We start from the raw sequence: 23759 nt of genomic DNA, 5'->3' as shown, positions 1-23759 counted from the left end.
TGAAGGCATGTATTCCCCTATAGCTAGCAATTCATATTTTCTTTTATATACGCAAAGAGACAGGTACGGGCTGAAAAACAGCGCTGTGCAGTCACCTGACTCGCGGCACAAGCTGAGTCCCGAGCCTATTGTCGCACTTAAATAGTAGGTATTTATATGTTAACAAATAGTTCTAAATGTTATACCTATTAGATAAGTAATTATTAATAGATGTATTTATACTTATCGCTACTTTACTGCACGGCTAGCACATGATTACCCGCGGGATAGCTCGCGCCGCGAGAGACGGCAGTCGCCCGTCACAAATTTCTATCTCTATCTGTCAATTCCTCGATTTTGGCAGCATGAGTTCGCACATCGAGAAAAGAGTTCCACGAGAGAGAGCCATCCCGCGCGCGACTTAGCCAATGTGGCCATTTATACATGGAACAAACTTTTCATTCGTGGCAACACTGAATCGGTAAAATAATAATCGGATAAGTAATGAATAGTCAGCCTTAGAAACGGAGCGTCCCTAGTCACGATAACTTTGTCTCTTTCTCGCAGTATGAAGAATAAGAAATAGCAAATATTATTTTTAAGTCGAAAATGTCAGTGTCAATACTGTCAATCAAAATTTGATTCGCTTTGTCGTTACAAGTTGGGATATATTATTATAATTATCTAAAGATTACCTACCTAATCATTAAAATACAACTCCTTACGAATAATTGGCGTTTTGTTAAAAGTTTTGGCTAACAAAATACCATCTTTACGAAGAAGTCAAGTTGTAAGTACGTACACAATTCAATCTTCATAAAGCTCTTTTCCGTTGTCTTTTGCAAAAAAATTACATTCCTTTTAAATCTTATTTACAGACTAAATATCTTATGCTAATCCCCGACATATCTCCCTTATGGCTTCGAAGATAGATTGAATGATAATCATGCACAAGCCTGTCATCAAACACGGAGGTATTCTCTACACCTAAGCATGCTGCTGCTAACCGCAGCCCTCCTGCCATCACGGAGGACATAGAAGGGCTCAAGTTGGGAACCTACTCCGTGCAAGGACAGTCGAGTGTTGATAACACTTCTCAAATAATGTGACTTTTAAATAAATACTACCAAAAACTTTAAATGATTTTATTTACTTTGACCTTTTTGAGATAGGTACTCAGATTTAAGTACGATTCGTCGGAGTCGGAGCGCATTTCACATTTGTATGCCCAAAGCCGGTCGGCTGCTTGCGGATCGGATGGCTCCGGACGGATTCTATCGCTTCTGCCACACATTATGTAATAGGTACACTGAAAAAGCACTCCGGCGCGGCCCAACTCTAGCCGGTCGGTGGGAATCGTAACTTAAGGATTAGGCTAGTACCAACTCGTACACTACAAAGTAAGTATTACGGCTGTGGTCTTCTGTGAGGTGGAGGTAGAGTTGAGCTGCCAGATTCATTATTTGCATTCTTTGTGGAATGATGTTTCACAAAATTTCGTCTAAATCGGTTCGGCGGATTAAGCGTCAAGAGGTAGCATATAGTCAGCAGCAATAGTTGCTAAGCGGGCGAGGTGTTCAAAATTACCTTGACGCGCTCTTATTCTCTTAACAATAAAGTCGCGTCAAGATCATTTTGAACACCTCGCCCGCTTAGCAACTATTGCTGCTGACTGTACATAGGTACATATTTACTTTTGCATTTACTTATTATAAGTAAGGTTGATCGCAATATTCAGGTCGGGATTGTGTTGTTTATATCCCGCAATGAATGGAAACACCTAAGGAGCGACATAATATAGGTTGTCAACAATAATTGCATGTAAAAATACGCGTGTAAGTAAATATAACGGGTTAGCACTGATTGATAGCACGTAATTGTTTCGCGGATTAGCAATGTACTATTTTTGTATCAATTATTTATGTTTCTATTAATTATCCCCCAGTCAATTCGCCACCAAAGGTTTGCTTTGTTGATGTGGTCGTGATCGTACAATCTTAGGCTTAGATTTTTTTCTGTCGGATTTTCGTTTAACTTAAGAGAACAAACAAGTCATTGTGAAAAAATATAATCATTTTGATATTAATGGCATGATCATGAAACTCAAGATTCAAATTATACTTAAACAAAAAAGTGTTGTAGTATGAAATAAATATAAAATATGGAAAATTATCTTTCTTTTAGAACAAAAGTCAACAAAACTTCGACCAAATGCGCTTGTCGCGACCCTCTAGCCTCGAAGACAATTTCTCTCATTTTGACGTTCAAACGCGGGACATTTTGTCTCCCATAGTACACTAGTGCTACGATTTTCGAGAGTATCCCGCGTGGAACTGTCAAACGACAAAATTATGTCGCTTTGACATTTGTCCGCGAGACAGCGGGTTGTCGCGCGGTTCTTATGCTACCGATTCGCGAGAGAGCTCTATGTCGCGGCATTTTCTCGCCTGTCGACTGTCGCGCCCATCATGTGCTAGCCGTGCTGCTGCTGTAATTAATGCTTATTGCCCTTATAGGGTGGTTGACTGTCAGGTCAAATCAAGTTCTTTTTTTTTTCTCGAACTGTCGTAACGGTTAGATACTAGTGTAATATGAAACGTACGCACGACGTCACGTTCAAATTAACTCCTCCTTCTACATAGTTATAATTAAACATATATATATATTTATACAGTCAGCAACCCTATTGGACTTAAAATTATGTGCTTATTGTTTCTTTTTTCTTTTTCCTTTTGTTTTATTTTGTTACTGTGTTTAGCGACAATAAATGACTTTTTATTTTATTTATTTATTTATTTATTTAAAAATCGCCAAGTACACAAATCCGCAATCGCCGAACATCTTCTTACATCTGGCACAAATCACTGGATTGAGTTGCATAGACCAAAAGTTGTCTCCACTGAACGCCATTATTATCCTCGAGTTGTGCGAGAAGCAATTGAAATCAAGAAACACCCCAGGAATTTTAATAGGGAGGATGGATTCAACTTATCGCCAACTTGCAGTGTTGGCCGAAAGTTAATGCAAATTGAAAATGCTGGCCATTAACCATTATAAATTGAATCGTAAACTATAATCGTCCGATACGGTTTAAGGTTCAATTTATAATGGTTAATGGCCAACATTTTCAATTCGCATTAACTTTCGGCCAACACTGCCAACTTGGGAACCAGTGATACAGAAGTTAAAGCCAAAGGATCTATCTTCGGACGTGTGCGTGGATATTGTGAGTGTTGCGTGTCGGACTATTGACAATAATTAACATTATGTGTAGTGGCTGGTTTGAAAATGTGATGTTTACCCCAAACTTTTTCATAAACTTTTCGTCGGGTAGTTGCACAAATCTCTGTTTTTACATTTGCTGGGACATCAGTTGGCCGCGACCATGACCAGTGAAACCTGTGTCGAAACGTCGGTATATAAAGGTAATTGAATAAATTTCGCGTTAGACCCGTCTATAAATGTGAGTTAATATGTGTTTAAAACGCGAAGGTTTTAAATATTATATTAATAACGTTGTTCTGTGGCCCGTTTCTCAACTTGTAATACAAGCGGATGTCACTTTTTGACAGCCTTTGTTAGAAAGGGACTTCCGCTTGTATTACAAGTAATTACAAGCTTTTGAGAAACGGGCTCCTGGAGACTTTGGAGAAAGTCACCTTCAGGTAAAAAATACCATATCAAAAGAACAGCCGCAATAAAACGTTTTGTTGTGTAAGATATTATTGCAGTTGTCTGTACGTTACGCGCCCTGGGTCCATTTAACTTCCTAAATGAGAAAAGTGTACCAAGCAACAACAAAAGTTTAACTCAGTTGTGTATAGTTTGACGAAGGTTTGCGAAAGGCTCTTTTAACTCTGTTTCTACGTCCTTAAATGACAAAAAAAAATTACCAAGTAGAAGTTTTACGTACCTACCTACAAAACTTCTACCTACTAGCTCTATTTTCTACCCAGTTGAGTATGCTGGGATGCGAGTTTTGGCTTTCGTACAGTCGCCATCAGATATATCGGAGCGGCTAAGGCGCTCACAAATATCTAAACACGCCTCTATTGTCACTGTCAGGGTGCTAGAGTGCGTGTTCAGATATTGTGAACACCATGGCCGCTCCGATATATCTGATAGCGACTGTACATTAGGTAATTAATAGGTAAAGAAACTGGATATTACACAAATTATTCCTTGAAGGCGTAATCCTATTCAACATGGCCCTAATGTCAATGTCCGTTGTAACGGACACGCGGAATATTAGAAGTGTACCTACCCGTATCCGAAACGAGGATAAACATCATTAACTTCATTAGATCTTGCGACTAGTTATAGCCACGATTGCCAGTATTTTGACTACCGAGAATGAGATTGAGAGTTTCGTCATGTATCTTTAGTTTATTCGGAGTTTAAAGAGTTATGCTCCTGCAGACCAGAATGGAACTCCTCCACGACGAAGTTATTTACGGTCACAGTGCCGTAAATAACTTCATCGGCATTTTGAACTGTTTTGTGAAGTAAGTATGTAGGTATATTTTTCTTTTAAAGATTATGTGCTATTTAGCTCGATCAGAAGATTTGTCAGTGGTACAGTTACCTGCAATATGTTACACAATTAATGCCGACAGTGACAGAAGAGACGCCACAAATCAATAAATTTGGTTGTAATCCAGCGGAGCGGAGAAAAAAAATCAATGCTATTCCGCTTAATGTGAAAATAAGATACTGCCCAAATTTTGACTGTAAAAACTTGCTATTGAGCCTAACTTAGCAGTATGATTAAGGACGGAGTAATGTCCGGATCCGGATAAGACCGGGTGACACTTTTTTAGGTCGAAGAGCTGTTCATAAATTACGTCATCTATTTTTGACGATTTTTGACCCCCGCCCCCCTCTAAAATCATCCAAAAATCATGCTTCGAATGACCCCGTTTCCTTCTACATCATGCTACCATCATCCGATGTCCAGACCCGCCCCCCAAATTGAAATGTAATTTATGAATAGCCCCGAAGGACAAGGAATGATTGACGATAGGACGACCAATTAATTACTAAGTAGGTAGGTACACCTATCGATACATATCGTATTCGTATCTATTTTGTCTTGTTGGCTTTATTTAGCACTTTGTCCATATCGATATTTTTAGGCGTGACTGTACCGTCGGAAAGTTACCAAAATTGCAAAATTTATTCGTGGCAAAATTACGGAAACATCAAATATTTTTGTATGGGAAGCGAATTATTTTTCCAAAACAAAAGTTGCCTTTGTTTCTTGTGATATTTTTCCTGAAATTTCCGAGAACTTTTCCAACTTATTGGAAAGTTGCAACTTACACATCTTACACATCTGTAACTTACACATCTGTAAGTGTTGGGCATTTATAAAAAACATACGAGTCTTACACAGAATTGTTGTTGCAAAATAAAAGGGTACCTAGTAGGCTCAGGAAATTTCTTTAAAATAAAGATGAAAGCTCAATTACTTGGAAGCTCAGTTATCTTATTGGCACCCTGTAAAGTTTGTACGCAAGTTACAGTTTTGCGACCGGGTGTACATAATACCAGCTCAACTAACCTTCAAGTAATCCACGGCGGGTTTGACGTACGACGCCACATCCGCGTCGACGTTGAGGTACCGCTTGAGCACGAAGTTGAGGAGCACTGTGACGGACTTCTCTGGGGTCTTGACGTTGAAGTGGGTGCTGCGAGGCAGGCCCTGTGCGTCCAAGAAGCTGTTGATTATGTATTCCGCGGCGCCGATGTACCTGGAATGACAAGAGACAAATAAACGGTTACTGAACACAGTACTGGCTTGATTGATTAACCATATGTATAAATATGGGATGCGATAGCAAAAAAAAGTTTTTTTGCATGTTCATGTGACCAGCTGACGGTGTTTCCACCGCGGTACAACCGGCTGACGAATTTTTTTTCACAATAACATCTAAAATCTAAAGTATAATCTGAATAATTGTAAATTTCAATCGGCCATTCTATGTGCTCATAAATTATTAAAGCTTGCATAGTAAAGTCCAATTTTTGCGAAATTAGTTGAAGCGCGAAATAAATTCCAAACTTCTCTATTTGAAATTGCAACCGGGGGAACTTATTTTAAAATACAGCTCGGTGTTGCCATGAACAAAAACTTTCAAGAGTCAACTGGAAACTTTTATACCTACTCTAGTAACCCAAATACTGAAATATGAATTTAATATTGCGAGAAAGGTGAAGTCCAATTTATAGTTTGTCAAAGGACTGTATCATTTCAAACATAGACAGAGAGAATCATACTATCTTTGTCTTACACTAGTACTAGCACCCAAAAAAAAGGATAAGTATAGTTTTCCTAGTTTTTACTGACTAACAAATTGGTTTGACCAACTATATGTTAAGTTTTTAGGATTATAATATACCTAGAGTTAGACCAAGTGTCTTCAACGATTTTGATAGCACACGCAGTCCAAGTGTTATTTTAATCGTAAAACATCTATGAAATTATGACGTATAAATAACGGTGACTGCTTACCCTCAGGCGGGCCGTATCCTTGTTTGCCACCGACGTAGTATATAAAAAAGCCAACCTCTGATAAACCTCAGGCTTCGCGATCTGCATCACCACATCGGTCAAGTATCTGGCGGCCGCCTTGATCCAGTGCCTCCGGAAGGATTGGTTCTCGAAACTCTTCATCATCAGCTCGAAGCTCAGGCTGCCGTCGGGGCCAGTAAAGGCTTTCAGGGCCCGTTTCAGGCCTGATTTCTCCCAGATCACCTGTAGAATTTATATTATTCATTAAATTTAAGCCTTGATCAGGTTCCCCATAAATGGCTACGTTGTTTCTCTGAATAGACATACGTAGGTACCTACAATTGTACTATAAAGCTTTGCCCGTCAGTCCTAATGGTTGTACCTATAATCCGCTTGGCTAAGGAATACGCTCGGCGCAGCACAGGTTATTGTATTATTATGTATATTAATGTCTACTCGTTCGGATTGAAAAGCAATGAACTGACAGAAGAATCAAAATCATATAGGTAGTATTATTAACCTTGCCGCAAAACAAAGGTTTAGAAAAAAAAGCTTTCACAACATTTTCTAAAAAGACTAGATATTAGATTCTTCTTTAAACATCTCTCTCAGTTTATTATGGTTATTATAAAAGTGTTATGCCGTACGCAATTCTGCTTTGGGGTAACACAGTGAAATGTCACTGCATAAATGTACACCTACTTTTGGATGTAAACTATCCCTAAAACAGTTGTATCCTTGGATGTTTAAAAAAAAGTTAAAAAAACTTACTTTTCCCAACTCAGATTCAGTGAAAAGATCCCAATAAAGATGCAGCTTCTCCAAGAAAGGTGGCAAGAAGTCAGCATGGTCCTTATGTCCAGCAGCCAACTCCTTATTATCCGGGTTGGACAAGCTATTGAACGCGTTCAAGACAACCGGCAGCAGGGACGCCACATTCTTGTTCCCCAAGAGACCGGAAGCCATGCCCAGGATGCTGTCCAGGTTTATATCTGGCTTCTCGTTATTTTGCCGTTTCTGACGCTGCTTGGGTTCATTGGAGTTCATTTGGGCGAACATGGATATCATTGAGCCGATCATGGCGGGGTCGATTTTGCCGTCTTGCCCGGTGAGTAGGCTGCCGATTCCTGGAAAGTAGGTGGGCATTTGTTTCACTTTAAACATGCACACACAGTATTTAAAACATAAATTAAGTCATCAGTGAAAGAAGAATTAATAAACAAGTATATTCAGAAAGTTTAAGGTTGCTATGAACTATATCACTGCAGATTTGCAAAATATGCTATTAAGTTACTCGTAGTTAGCCTAAAACACCGCAATCGATGCGATGTTATGTTTTGCAATTTATTATAAACTAGCGACCCGCGCCGGTTTTGCACGGGTTAGCAAATTATACATAAACCTTCCTCTTTAATCCTAGATAGAGATCTAGTAAAAAAACCGCATCAAAATCCGTTGCGTAGTTTTAAAGATCTAAGCATACATAGAGATAGACTGACAGCTGGAAACGGCTTTGTTATATACTATGTAGTGATTATGTTAGGTATGTTAACCAATTTATAAGAATCTGTAAACATTACAAAATAATTTGTTTAAAAAACACCTAAACCTATTTAAAAACGTCCTTCTATAATTTTTAGTTACCGTTTAAATGTAGATTAAATATATAGGCAGTGCATACTGCAGGTGTATTCTCATTGTAATAAGAGGATGTGATATTCATAACAAATCCAGATTAAATTCATAATCTATTATTACAATCAGAATACTCCGTCCTAGAGTTTTCTGTAAGTCGCAAACATTTTAGCTACGATTTTTAAAACACGTCCTAATCCTAACGGCTTCTACTGGTTTTCCCACAAACTTTCCAAGGCTTTGCTTTACTGCGAAAGTTATAAGCGTGTTACTCGACTTTTATACAGCTCTGTTTTATTGTGTTGTATCTTGTGTGTTGGAACACGACAGAAACGTCCTAAGTGTGTGCTTTTCTACAAGACATGTAGCCTTCTGTGTGCAACGTTGGTTTGAAGTTTATTGTAGTTGGACTAGAACTAATCGTACCCCTTCGCATAGTTAGCCGAAAGTTAGCGCTTTGAGGTCACTGAGACCTACAAATGATAAGTAGTAAAACCAAATGGGTCAAAAACGTTCGGGAAAACCGGAGCCTTCTGCGGACATTACAAAACGATTTGGATACATTTTTCTACGTCTCTTATCATACCAATTTGAAGATGAAGAAGAAGGTTAAAAAACAAGTACGAAAATTAGGTTTTAAAATCCGTTTATTTTATTACGTCCACAGGAAAGTCGCATAATAACTTATTATCTATGTACTAATTACGTATAAGTAAATTAAATTGAAATGTACAATTGTATACGTTAAGTATAGTAAGTACGCTTAGTAAATATGTAAATATGCTTACTAACGTGTTTTTTTCTGTTTTCAGTGAACCAATATTTATATTTACTCGAAACATCGTTTGTTTGCGTTTTTCGTGTATTGAATTTTTAAAAAGGAACTGAATGGAAACATCACAAACCGGCGTTATTGACTTAGTTCGATAAATGTCAGCAAATATTTTTTAGCGTGTATTTTAATATAGCTACTGCACTTGCATGCAATATTCGATATATTGCTAACTATACCATTCGACCGAATACCGGGCAACGAAAGTCACTTGCAAGTTCTTAAACCGTCTAAATGGGGCTTTAGCGTAGTCTAAACTCAATTAACTTAAAATCTAATAGATTAAGTCTTTCAAAATAATTGAACTTCAATTTAGAACTGCAGAGTTCCAAAGTAAACAACACGCCCCGACAGATAGGAATGATGACTGTACGCGAACTTCTGCTCAATTGGAGACGTGCCTAAATAAATAAGAGGATTCCGAGAAATCCCGACTATTCAAAAAGCCACATTAAACTTTATATAACAGTAGTTTGTCTAAACGAGCAAGAGTTGTGATCATAGGTGTCAACTTTAAGAGAAATGTAAGTAAAGACTAACTTTTTTATATAAAACTAGGTGGATTTCTGCATACTCGTAATACTGCTGTAGTATTGCTGTCGATTGTATTACTGCAGGCAACGTCAATAAGGTAATTATAGCTGGTCAAGCAAATCTTGTCAGTAAAAAAAGGCGCGAAATTCAAATTTTCTATGGGACGATATCCCTTCGCGTCTACATTTTTCAAATTTGCCGCCTTTTTCTACTGACAAGATCTGCTTGACCAGCTATATATGAAATTTTAATGGAGTACTGCCGAAAATATCAAAATTGATGTTGGTCACCGAAATTTTAAAATAATTGAGGCAGCATTGCAGTCGGCAGTAAGCTTGCATAGCATTCCTGCAGCAGTAATGCTGGTGTAGTCTGAATGGGCCCACTGATTAATAGTCCGGCGGACGGTATCGGCTTGTCAGTTGTTCAGAACTGTCAAATTTTTGTTCTGACAGGCCGATACCGTCCGGCGGACTGGTTAATCATTGGGTACCTATTGTATAATCTTTATCAATAAGTAGTTGTGTAAACTATGTTTTTGTAGGTACCTATTATTAACACTTTTATGGGCCTTGCCTGAAATAAATGATTTTATTATTATTTATCCACTTTGAAGTCGAGTTACTGATTTCAATACTCCTGCCCTGAGAAAACACTTCCGCAATGAAGAGGCAAAGCCAACATCAAATTTTCCCTGTATTAGTAGTGTTTCAGCTAGCCGTTGCAGATTTGGTTTATAATGTTTATATATATAATTTACACTAGGAAGTTGCTTAGATCGCTTTCTCTACTGCGAACACAAGAAGCCAACTACGTAAAATAGTAGGATTAATAACAAGACATAACATACTAAACAAACACCTACATAATATGGGTACAACTGACAGCCCCATGTGCAGAGCGTGCATGGAAGAAGAGGAAACAACTAAACATATTCTCTTAAACTATAGGTAGACGGTAGAAGTGGTAGAAGTATAATAAGTATATACAGGAACAAATACCTAGGGACTCCGTGCACACTGAAGGAGGCAGTTAGCAACCTGAAGACTTTGCTAGGTTTCGTGGAGGAGCTGGGGTGGTTAGAGTAGCGCTTCCTCGTTTCACGCAAAATAGGCACAGTGGATGTCGGTTTGCGGAAAATGCACAGCCTAACTAACTAGGAAATAGCTCGACAGGCGTCGAGAAAGCGACTATAAACTGTCAGATGTAGTTGTGTATGTACAGTAAATAAATGAGGAGTGTCTTTTCAAAAGAGTTTATTTTTTTCTTAGCGGTACTTCTCAAACCTTGCTCAAGAAAACTTAAGGTCCAATTTAGAAATAGATTCCCAGAAAAAATAAACCCTTTTGAAAAGACACTCCTCAAATATAGTCGAATTGGGTATATAAGTGGCTCTTACCTTATGGCTCCTCTACACGATGGGCTAGCGCCGGCCACTCCAAGGTACGCATTTAGCAAGCAAGTGATATTGCTATCTCATTCTACCGCATGGATGCGTCCCTTGGAGTGGCCGGCGCTGGCCCATCGTGTAGAGGAGCCAATACCCTAAAGCCACCGACGTAATACAAAAAACCGGCCAAGTGCGAGTCGGACCCGTGTTCCAAGGGTTGCGTCCATTAAATCCGACTCACGCTTGACTGATTTCTAATAGGTTTTCCTGTCACCTATAGGTCTAGAACTATTATGTGTATTTTTTCAACATTTTAGACCCAGTAGTTTCGGAGGTAAAGGGGAAATGGAAAAACGAGTGATCTTATAAGGGTTCCGTTTTTTCCTTTTGACGTACGGAACCCTAAAAAACTGAAGCGTCAAGAATTTACCTGACAGAACATCTCCGGCATTCCCTCCATCTTGCCCCTGCATCAGCGAACCCACGATGCTGCCGAGCGCCCCCATGCCGTCACCCCCATCCCCCATGTTCTGGATGAAGGAGGAAGCCAGGTCCAGGAACGGGTTCTCTTCCTCTGTCCTGATGAACGGCAGCAGGCCGCAGACGAGGAGGAAGGAGAGCTTCATTTTGACTGAAAAAAAGGAGTTTATTAAATATCTTGGATTGTTGAGAACTTACCTAACGACGAGAACGATCTTTGAGCAATTAGGTACTCATTTCAGTATAATTTAGCTTTAAAAACGGCATACAATACAGGTTTCAACCAGGGATGTTGCGGATGCCGATTTTTTGCGCATGCGGATGTCAAGATAGTACCATAAAAAACGTCAAATATTACATTTTAGTAATTTTTATTTCAAAAAACCGGCCAAGTGCGAGTCGGATTTCTAATAGGTTTTTTTGGTTAATGACTAAATTACCTAGCAGTCTAGCACTTACGCCGATGCTAAGACGTTCCTGTACCGACCTGTTCCACATCCGCATTCGCATTAAATCCGCATCGATTTTATGCGGATGCGGATGTTGAAAATAATGCGGAAGTTCCGCGGTTGCGGATGCGGATGCGGATATTCGCAACCTCCCTGCTTTCAACATAGTAGACCCACAGGATAAATAATAGACTAGCTAGAAATGACACTTCCTACAAAACTGAAGTTTGACAGCGATCCAGGGACGAATCATGTTGTCCCTTTCTAAAGCCCTTGCTACACGGTCGCCGACAAGCCTTCTAACCGTCTGTCCTTGGTCTGACCTTGGTCAGTTTTGGTCAAATTTTGTTGGAAACAACTGTCTACTCGGTCCGTCCAGACCAAGGCCACGCGGTCTGAGGGGCTCGTCGGCGACCGTGTAGCAAGGGCTTTAGGCACTATCCCATTCGGCTATTTAGGGTTCTCATATTTCAAGTAATTATCTTATCTGTGGTTGTGCATGCAAAGGAACGTCAAGTTTAGCCAACCCTAATAACAGCTCGTAGAAACGCTGAGCCGAATGGAGCCGAGCGCGCCCGAAAGGTCCAGTGCCCCGACTGGTAGATCTTTTTGTGGAATGCCCAATCATTATCAAGTGTAGAGTCTAGTCGGAAAGAGAAGAATCGTGGAATGTATTGGGCCCCATACGTTCCACGACTCGTCTCTTTCCGCACAGACACTAATACGTGTATGTCACTCGAAGCCGAATCTAACCGTGGTAAGTCTATGTTAGTAATGCTCGCGTAGCTGCCGCGACGGGCTAGATAGTAGGTACTTAATTGTCCGTGACAGTAACACTTTTAATTACGTCATTAAAGTAACCTTCTCATAGGCACGACACTTAATTGAAATTTTGGTGTAAACGTAAATTAAGCAGGTGCCACATTGCTTTCCGTCGGCGTGTTAATCCTGACACTTCCTGCCCTGGCCTAATAGACAACATGCCAATAGCTAACGCTCCGTATTGAACGACAGTGGCGTAGCATGAACTAATCTAGCCGTGGGCGAAATCTCATCTGCGGGGCCCTTTTCTTTCACTGTGTCCGAAGGGGCCTCGAGCGAGGCCCCTTTTGGGGCGCGAGGCCGTGGGCGACGGCCCACTTCGCCCACGCCTAGCTACGCCACTGGCGAACGAAATGCAACTGTCACTGTCACACTAATATGGAAGAGTGATAGAGAAACACAAAGCGATTCGATAGCGAAGCGATAGCGATCGTCAACTTGGTAAGGCCGGCTGTACAGCTAAACTGTGGAATGAACTGTCGCCTGCGATATTTCCGGACCGATATCGACCTTCAAACCTTCAAGAAAGGAGCGTACTCCCATATCAAAGGCCGGCAACGCTCTTACAACCACTCAGGGGTCTTAGCCAAGTTGACGATCGCTTGCGCTTCGCCCTCGAATCGCTTTGTGTCCCTCTATCACTCTTCCATATTAGTGTGACAAAGTTGCGTTTCGTTCGCTACGGAGCGACAGCGATTGGCATGTTGTCTACGTGGCCTGGTGTTGCAGGTGTCCATAGGCGACGGTAACGGCTTACTATCAGGCGATTCGTCTACTCGTTTGCCTCCTATATCATAAAAAACACCCAAGAATCTAAATAGCCCACGCTCTGGCTGTGGAATGTGGCATATAACATTTTGGGATCTTCAAAAAACAGTTTACCTATAGGTTTTTAAAGGGTCGGCACCGGCAGCGCGCATTTAACACCCCTAGAGTGACAGACGTCTATAGGCTACGGTGACCGCTTGCCATCCGGCTGGCCGTATGCTTGTTTGCCACTGAAGTAGTATAAAATATACAGTTGGACCATGTACACCTCACCTGGTATTGTTTAGATATGATATCAAAAAAGTAGGTATGTATATTATGGCTCCTCTATACGATGGGCCAGCGCCGGCCACTCCAAGGGACGCATTTATGCGTTAGAGGGAGCAAGTGATATTGCTATCTCATTCTACCGCATGGCTGCGTCCCTTGGAGTGGCCGGCGCTGGCCCATCGTGTAGAGGAGCCATTAGACCTTTATGGATTTATTTGTTAACAAACTTAAAGTACGGTTATTATACAATTTACCGAGTATTTTCTTAGAATAACCAAATTTTTCTCTTCCAATCCAAATAAGTAAGTATTCCCTTTCCGAACTTATCAGAAACAATGCTCACGTATCCATCTCGATATTGAGAAAAACACATCAAAGTAAGAACTTAGCTGAAAAACTCGGTATGTAACATGAATAAAAGATTGGATATGGTCCGTCACACTGAAATTCTAGAGATTTCATAAAAAGGAAATCTGCTTTCATTGCATTGTGACGCTGTTTAGTAATTTTAGGGTTCCGTAAATCAAAAGACAAAAACGAATCACTGCAGAATATTTTTTGGCCTCGTAGTTTTGTCTATGAATCCGCTTCATAGATTTTTATTATGCTTACTGTGTAACATGTACCGTGCGTATTGTAACTACAACGATCCTAAATTCATATTTAAACTTGGCCAAACATCCCCAGCCTGGACACAATTGGGTACTTTCCTACTATAGTTAGTTTTTTTTAGCATTAGAAAAAAGGTAAACAATCTTGATGTGTCTTTTAATTGAAAAACATGTTTTAAAAATAAGTCTCGGCAAATATGTAACAATTATGATTTTATGAATCTAATACGATCATTTATATCCTTCTGCTTCCATAAGTATAAGTTACTAAATTGGTTACTAATTTTAAAAAAGCGTTTTTCAATTAAAAGACATGTCAAGATCGCTTACTTTCTTTCTAATGGTAAAAAAACGAACTATAGTCAAATCAGCTCCTTTTTAGGGTTCCGTAGCCAAATGGCAAAAACGGAACCCTTATAGATTCGTCATGTCGGTCTGTCTGTCTGTCTGTCTGTCCGTCTGTCTGTCCGTCCGTATGTCACAGCCACTTTTCTCCGAAACTATAAGAACTATACTGTTGAAACTTGGTAAGTAGATGTATTCTGTGAACCGCATTAAGATTTTCACACAAAAATAGAAAAAAACAATAAATTTTTGGGGTTCCCCATACTTCGAACTGAAACTCAAAAATTTTTTTTCATCAAACCTATTCGTGTGGGGTATCTATGAATAGGTCTTCAAAAATGATATTGAGGTTTCTAATATCATTTTTTTCTAAACTGAATAGTTTGCGCGAGAGACACTTCCAAAGTGGTAAAATGTGTGTCCCCCCCCTGTAACTTCTAAAATAAGAGAATGATAAAACTAAAAAAAAACATATGATGTACATTACCATGTAAACTTCCACCGAAAATTGGTTTGAACGAGATCTAGTAAGTAGTTTTTTTTTATACGTCTTAAATCGCCTAAATACGGAACCCTTCATGGGCGAGTCCGACTCGCACTTGGCCGCTTTTTTAGAACTGTCAAAACGATTTGCTAATATGGAATTTATATAAAAACGTGTAGGTATAGTGACGCCACGGTCAACTCACCTACTTTTTATATTTCAATCCGATTTATTAAATAGAAATTGTGATTAATAATAACTTCTATCTATGCTTTTCTAATATTTATCTGGTGTGAAATAATTTATTTTAAGTACTTACTTACAGGCAAGTAGCCAATTTCTTTAGAAATGCCTACCCTACATTTATTTCAGATCGCCTGCACGTGGATTTCCAATATAAATCTATTTTAGGATATGACCTTTTAAGGGTCTCAATTCCATTACTCTCAATCTTCTAGTAACTGCCCAGTCAGCATGAACCCAGATAAGACTGTAATATCCCAATATTACAGTCTTATCTGGGTTTTTATTCTTACATTATTTTGTTTGCCCTTATAATAGATTAAATACGAGTCACTGCAAAAAACAGTGACTCAGCTAAGTAAGAAACAACAAAAGACATTCTTTTCACAATGCGTAAAATAAACAATAACTTTTAAACTAATGTCCGACGAAGGAAGACAAAACGCATCTTATCTTTTATTGTGACTAAAACAACCAATTGGACATTTTTGGCTATGAAATGTATAGAAAAAAGCAATTAAGGTGTAATAAAAGCACTCACTTCTTGAGTCATCTTTCAATTACATAGTGAGAATGTAGTATTTGTTTTACCTACTTTACCAGCTTAGGTCAATAAAAATATTAAGCAATTCAGGGATTAGTAGGTATTTGGGACACGGGTAACATTAGATAGGAGTTTTTTACTATATAGGTATATTTGATTGTGTGAGTGTGACTAAACTAAGGGCCACTTGCGCTTAAACCTGGAGTTACCATGGTCAGTACAAATTGACACTGGTTTAACGGGTTAACCCCGGGTTAGTGGGATTATGGCGCAAGTGGCGCTACTTTCAAAATAATGTAAAAAAAATCGTTTTGACGTCTCATAAAGAGTACCCGAATGACTGATTAGTAGGTACGGTCGAAAATTTTAATTTTTGACCCTTTTTTGTACCTTGTCACAGTGACAATAGTATGGAACTCTAGCGACTTTCATATTGATGTCACTGTGACAAGGTACAAAATCGGTCATAGATTAAAATCATCGACCGTAACAATACCGTCTTTGATACTAACTTTACTAACAAAGCATGTGACTTCCCATACTTTCTACCGTCACGGTCGGTGGTCAAAGCGAGCATTGTCAACTTCATTTTTGTTCCTTCATTCTAAGCCCGTTTCTACACTTGCTTACAAGTTTTACTTACGTAAGTAGGGACAAAGCTATTTGTTAGAATGAGATAACGATATTCATCTCTCATTCTCTAGTATAGCTGTGACGTAAGTAAGTAAAACTTACAAGTGTAGAAACGGGCTAACAGTAAGTATGGATCAAAGTAAGTTTTATATAAAACAGCTGTGTGCAGATTTAGGAAGTTCCTCAAGTATGTAGATTAAACCAGAGACAAGGGAACTTAATTCTCTTTGATTAAACGATATTTAAATAATATCGGCGCTTTCAGTATGGGTACGTTTTATGGTTTTGAGCAGTGTCATAATTTTATCAACCTAGATTTTTTCGTTTTATGTTTTACTACTAATAGCGACCCACCCCGGCTTCGCACGGGTTAACAAATTATCACTCTATCTATTAAAAAAAACCGCATCAAAATCCGTTGAGTAGTTTTAAAGATCTAATCACACATAGGGACAGACAGACGGCGGGAAGTGACTTTGTTTTATACTATGTATACATAGTTCGTATTTTTTAGCATTTGAAATAAGGTAAACAATCTTGATGTGTCTTTTAAATGAAAAACACATTTTAAAAATAAGTTACGGTAAATATGTAACAATTATGAATCTAATACGATCTTTTATAGTCTTCTGCTTTCATAAGTAATACATAGTTATTGATTTTTAAAAAGTGTTTTTCAATTAAAAGACGTGTCAAAATCGCTTACCTTCTTTTAAGTTCTTTCTAATGCTAAAAAAACGAACTATAGTGATGGAAATGTTTGTTTTTTAAATATAGTTGCTAACAATGCTAAAATTAAAACATTCGGGTTCTACCCGAGCGCCTTGCTTAATGTAGGTACTTAGCTTTAAACACAACACAATATAAAATACTAGCGACCCGCCTCGGCTTCGCACGGGTTAACAATTATACATAAACCTCTTCCTCTTGAATCACTCTATCTATTAAAAAAAACCGCATCAAAATCCGTTGCGTAGTTTTAAAATCTAAGCATACATATACATACAGACAGACAGACAGCGGGAAGCGACTTTGTTTTATACTATGTAGTGATAGTGATGTACAGTCACGCTTCGTGATCGTTACGCCATTTAGGGTTCTAGTCAAATTGAACATTCCATAGTGTAAGTATGGAACATCCAATTTAGCTAGGACCCTAAATGGCCTAACAAATGGTGTGGTGACTGTACCTCAGTACTACTATCTTTTTTACTCACCATAACTTATTTTTTCTCTCAACCATCACTGCTATATTAAATACATAATAGAAAACAACACTTAGCACGCAAATTGCAAAATACTACGCAAGATTCCTCAAGTCATCAAATCATAACTTTGTCAATCCGATCTAAAATCAACCGTAAGTTATTAACGGTAAGGATAAAATTGGCGTGTCGCGAGTAAACGCCCTGTCGTAGAGGTAGCGGTACCGGTGTGTGACGTCACGGGGTCGATGACCTTGCACCTGATCTTGGTCATAGTAGACAGGTTTGGTGCAGTTGGAAATATTATGATTTAATTTGATAAGAAGAGAAGAAAGTCGGTAAGACCAATCATATTGTAGCTGATCAGTATAATGAAACTGTACTTCTAAAATACTGAGCAACTTTTACTACGGGACCAACTACTGCTATAAAATAAAACACTACGAGGTAACCGCGCGATGTCGAGAATTCTGACTTGTGCCTAGATTGCCTAGGACGCAGAATAAGTAATAGTACTACCATACAGAAAGGACACTTCCTACAAGACCGACGTTTGACAGCGATTCAGGGTCGAATCTTGATATCCCTTTCTAACCTATGGCACTATCCCTTTCGGCTATTTAGGGTTGTCAAAATTCAGTCATTATCTTATACAGATATAAGATACACCAGCACAGGGTCGTGCACGCAAAAGGACGTCAAGTTGTGTCAACTCTAATAATTGCTAGGAGCAATGCTGAGCCGAACGGAGCCGAGTTTGCCCCGAAGTCAGGTAGGAGTGTCTCCCCACTGCCTAGGACGAGTTACCTACTGTCATGACTCTGTGTGCTGCCAATAGTGCCAATCAGTGGCGTAGCTAGAGGATACGGCGCCCGGGGCAAGCACCAAATTTGCGCCCCCCCCCCCCTCCCCCAAACGAAATGAACTAACGAAAGGGTTACTTTTTACTTATTATAAGTTTACTTTTGATTTAGACATGTGTTTTTTTTAGTCCATCGGTGGCTAACAAGCTTACAACTCACCTGATGGTAAGCGGTCACCGCATCCTATGGACGTCTACACTCCAGGGGCGTTACATGCGCGTTGCCGACCATTTTAAAACTTATACACTTCTTTTTTGGAGATCTCCTTAGACTTGAAGATTCAATATCGCTTGTAAGTTTGGGATCGTAGACTATTCATAGCGCGCCTTTGGACTGATTTGAAGGGATCAAGGTGGCATCTAGGTGCTCCTTCCCAAAGGTGACAGCAGTACTCATTATATGGGATCTGTCCATGGTCGTAAATACGCAGCATTTTTTAACGGGTGGGGCAGAAGTAGGGGAGGCTTGGGACGTTGTAACAGGGTACGGTTAAAACAGAGATTCTTAGCTTATGGTCAGAGACCAGGGTGGGACAACTGCCCCACCTTGCCCCACCGTGGGTACCCCTATGGATCTGTCTGCCCCAGAGTAAAGTATCGCCTCCCTTTATTGAGCACACCGAGTTTTTTGGATACGAGCGCAGCCTACTCAGCAAGGTGGCTACGAAATTATTGGACGTCACTGATGGAGATGTCAACACCGAGGCTCCCAATACTCCCTGACATGGGAAGGGTTGTGCCACTTGTGCCTTGAAAAATGAGGTTTTCTTAGCGGTAAACACGCAAAATTAAGCCTTGGTGGGATTGAATTGGACTAAATTCTCCCGATCCCACACCGAAACTCTGGATAGAATGCTCTCAATACCTGACACAGGTTTTTCACGGCATTCTAGTATCACAGAACGAGCGATGTTGGCACGGCATGTGTTATACAGGTTGGTCCAAACCATGCCGTCCAAAAAATTTTTTTAAGATTCCTCACGCTGTGGGCTATCAGAATATGTATGTTAGCCGACTTTTCGTAGTTTTCGAATTATAATTTTTATTTTTATTACTTTTAACTTTTGTTGAGAAATTCCGGGGAGAAGCAATTATTTATTTTAAAAAACTATTGAACTTTTTTGAATATTTCTTTTTGTAACATAATCCTTCACAAACGGCGCAATTGATAAAACAAATCAGCATCCTCACTTGGCTGAGTTGGGAAAAAAAGACTAAACTTTTACGTTCATGCATGTCAAGCTTAGATGTTGCCCTTACCTAAATAAATAAAAAATACAAGCGATTTCAAGGACTTTTGGTTATTTTAGAAACTGCTAGACCCTACGTTTTTTTAAAAGGTCAAAAAGTGATACTTAATAGTCATAATTTGTCAGAGTCGCCGGTCAAAGGAACTGAGGTGGAAAGCTTCCAAATTAGTAATTCATTACAAAAATCCTCTTGTTATTTCTACTATTATTTTATGGGGTCACTTCCTCATCGCTATTTCATGTTATCAGTGCAAATACCACGAACAATTATTAGAAGGCATAAAAGCAACGCAAAGCTTCACCCCGGAATTTCTTAACAAAAGTTAAAAGTTAAACTCGAAAACTACGAAATATCGGCTAACATACATGGGGTATATTCTGCAGATAACCAACGACGAGGATTCTAAAAAAAATTTTTGGACGTCAAGGTTTGGACCATCCTGCTGTATACAGGCCACAGGATGGCTAAAAAATAGCTGCATTTCCGTTGCCAGGGAGGTTTTGGGATTATGCTGAGCAATTTTTACTATGAGACCAACCCATAAGTCGCGAAAAAAAAATTTGACTGTTTCCTACATTTTGGCTGGTCCATTTTCTATGGGAGGTCTTTTGCCCATTTTGGCGCCCCCCCTTGGACGGCGCCCGGGGCACGTGCCCCCCCCAGCACCCCCCTAGTTACGCCACTGGTGCCAATCTTACATACTGGCACGCACCTAGGAGTCTCGTTTTGTATGCAAATCAAGTTATGATTATTATATTAACCTTCTAAGGCCCAAGGTCCTACTTATATTACCTATTCAGTTTGAAGTAATTTAAACCATGTTTAATTGGAACAGAGTCGCTTTTGCTTTGTTTCGTTCAATTTTCAAACAACGCAAAATCAACTCTTTTTCCTATAGTTTAGGTTCAAATTTCAATGGCAATGGATGTTTCGTTTGTATGGCTGGACCTTAGGAGGATAAAGCTAGTGCTCGAATTCTGACTCCTTTGCTCGCCGGTACCGGTAGTTTTTAGGGTTCCGTAACCAAAAGGGTAAACGGGACCCTATTACTAAGACTCCGCTGTCCGTCCGTCTGTCTGTCTGTAACCAGGCTGTATCTCATGAACCGTGATAGTTGAAATTTTCACATTGTGTATTTCTGTTGCCGCGATAACAACCAATACTAATAAAAATTACGGAACCCTCGGTGGGCGAGTCCGACTCGCACTTGTCCAGTTTTTTTCTTATAATAAGTATAGGTGGCGAACGAGCATATGAACCGCCTGATGGTAAGCGATTGCCGTCGCCCATAGACACCCACAACACCACCAGTGGAGCCTAGTGGTATTATAACTGTGCATCAACGTACATCGACGACCGTACAAGTTTCTTCTATCAAATTTCGTACTGTGTTAGGTAATATGTCAATCTTACGTTTCATTTTGTGTCATACATATAATTTGCTTTTTAAGTTATTTGATAATTTGTGGGAAATATTTTTATTTTGAATTATTTTGGAGAAAAGAATATTCGAGAGAAAACATGTGACTGTGTTGCATTTAGGATAGTTTTTTAGTGTGAAAATATAGTTTGTGTCAATTTGTTTGTGTTTGTATAGTAGGTAGGTGCAGTCAAAAGTGTAAAAATATGGTAAAAACCGGAGGCCGATTCGATCCGAACGTACATTTTAATGACCAAATGGCGTTTTGGTCATTAAAATGTACGTACGAATCGAATCGGCCTCCGGTACGCAGATAAGATAACTAGGACTCGCGTTTTGTATGCAAATCAAGTTATGTTTATGATATTAAAGCCATCAGCGGCAGACTCAACTTGAGAAGAGTCTTGTATATATTTACCTGACAACGAAAGGGATGATACGAGAAAGCAATGTTTTTTATTACCTTTAATGTAATATAATAGGTACATGTAAATTAGGCACAATTTCTCAGCTAAGTGGAAAATGCTTGTACCTAACCTAAATAGGTAGTATAGTGCGACTATAAAATACAGTTTGTCATAGGACTGTCTCATTTCAAACATAAACAGAGAGAATCATACTATCTTTGTCTTACACGTACTATAGCACCCAAAAGAAAATGATGACTATAGTTTTCCTGGGTCTTACTGACTGACAATTTGGTTTGACCAACTATAGTAGAAATTAAATAAAATGGAACGAAAAAAAATCATACTAAATTGTTGCCATATTCAGCATTTTACGTCAAAAATGTGACAGTGACGTAGGAAGTGGCGCCCTCAATAATTTTCTACAGTTTCTTGTCGGACTATAAAGTAGGTAAGATCAATATGGAGAAGATCGGCTTATACATATGTTTTTGTTGAGAAGATCGCCATATTGCAAGAACTCTCGTATCATATTTGTATACGTAGCTTACAATTAGACACAGAAAGGAAGATTTTCGCATCTACCGACATTCTGTAAGTGGATTAACACAAACTCGTGTCTAAATTTTTCTTTCATCTGTTATCAATCAGGCAACGATGATAATTATTGTTTAACCCTTATCTTGGCAAGGCTCAAAATATCTTAAATATAATTTTTTTTTTTAGTTTTTGATCACCTATTGAGCATACCAGACAATAAAAAAATAAAGAAAAAAATCCAGGATTTTCCAGTTTCGGAAAATCATATGTATCATATCTGATACAATGACAATCCTTCGACAAACCAGTTACCTACTTTTTAGAAGAAAAATATTGATTTTAATAAAAATAAAACATGTAGTGCAACAGAAATCATCATTTATTGCTTATTAAACGCAATCTAAAGCATCAGATGACTATTACACCTGTAAAAATAAATTATATCTACGAATTCCTGATCACATGGGAGAAAAATTTGATCCCGTAAAGTTTAAAAAAAGTCGTCATCAAAAAGTTTTGTAAAATAGGAAAAGTAAACAAATAAATAAAAGAAAAAAAAAACTTTTTTTTACTTAGGGGGCATTTTTTGACATAAACATTTTTTGCCGCGCTACGGGCTACGGCGTAGCAATAATGCTACAGCGTACGAATATTCAGTTAAATACCATCTAATACTTTAAAAAAAAACAAAGATCAATAACTAAACAATATGACTACTAATATGACATATTTGAAACATGTTTTGTAACCCCACAAATATAAAATTATATAAAAAAACATGTAAACCTATTTTGACGACAACTTGGCAATGTATTAAATGTAATACATTCCTTTTGACATGTACATATCTGAGTTCTTGGCAATGTATCAAATACAATACATAACAGTTTCATGTAAAGATTCTGTGTATTAAATGTTTTAAAATTCGACCACAATTGAAATATTTATGCACTAACGGATAGTTAATGCATCAAAATGTAGATTATGGAAAAATACCTAATAATCTAAGAAATTAGTGCAAAACTTCCAGTACGAAACGAAATCTGTTGTTTCTGCGGCGCCATGTTGATTATAATTAATTAATTTATAAAGACACTTGTCTCCATTTTTTTTTCTATAATCAAGCTCTACATATTTATGGAAGAATTACATATTTTGTTAGGTAATAAAGTGAACATGCTAGATTTTTTTAAGTTCCATGTATCACGGGTGTTACAATGCCAAGATAAGGGTTAAGAAAACATGATTGAGCCAAGATTAAAATCAAAATCAGATAGTCGTTGCGTACAAAGTCAATGTCGCTTTCGAATTTAAATAATTATTTGGCAAGATTAATATATTTATAAAGTAAACTAGGTACTTTATCTATGACAAAGAATGTCCTTGCCTACTTATTTAAATCTGTCTCAGCTAAGTAAACGAATCGACTTATAAAATATGGACACGTAATTATTTGACACAACTGTGCAAACATACGTAAATGTTGTTGCCGATTGTATATATTAGGTAAAGAATTAATTAGATTATCTGGTACTACTTAG

The 23759-nt window shown here is 38.6% G+C and overlaps 1 protein-coding gene across 1 annotated transcript in view; it reads right to left on the bottom strand.

Moving 5' to 3' along the window:
• The window catches only part of LOC134657471 (uncharacterized), a 35970-nt gene that overhangs the window by 8314 nt on the left and 3897 nt on the right, over positions 1-23759 (bottom strand). Inside the window, exons 2-5 of the mRNA XM_063513038.1 lie at positions 11315-11515; positions 7265-7620; positions 6549-6736; positions 5543-5732 (exon numbers count right to left, since the gene is read on the bottom strand). Of these exons, the coding sequence (XP_063369108.1) occupies positions 5543-5732; positions 6549-6736; positions 7265-7620; positions 11315-11510 (930 nt within the window). The 5' untranslated portion in view covers positions 11511-11515. The remainder of the gene's footprint in view (positions 1-5542; positions 5733-6548; positions 6737-7264; positions 7621-11314; positions 11516-23759) is intronic.

The sequence above is a fragment of the Cydia amplana genome, chromosome 20 (genome assembly GCF_948474715.1).
Source record: "Cydia amplana chromosome 20, ilCydAmpl1.1, whole genome shotgun sequence".
Classification (NCBI taxonomy): Eukaryota; Metazoa; Arthropoda; class Insecta; order Lepidoptera; family Tortricidae; genus Cydia; species Cydia amplana.
The sequence above is the reverse complement of the archived record's forward strand: the minus strand, read 5'-3'. Positions and strand labels throughout refer to the sequence as shown.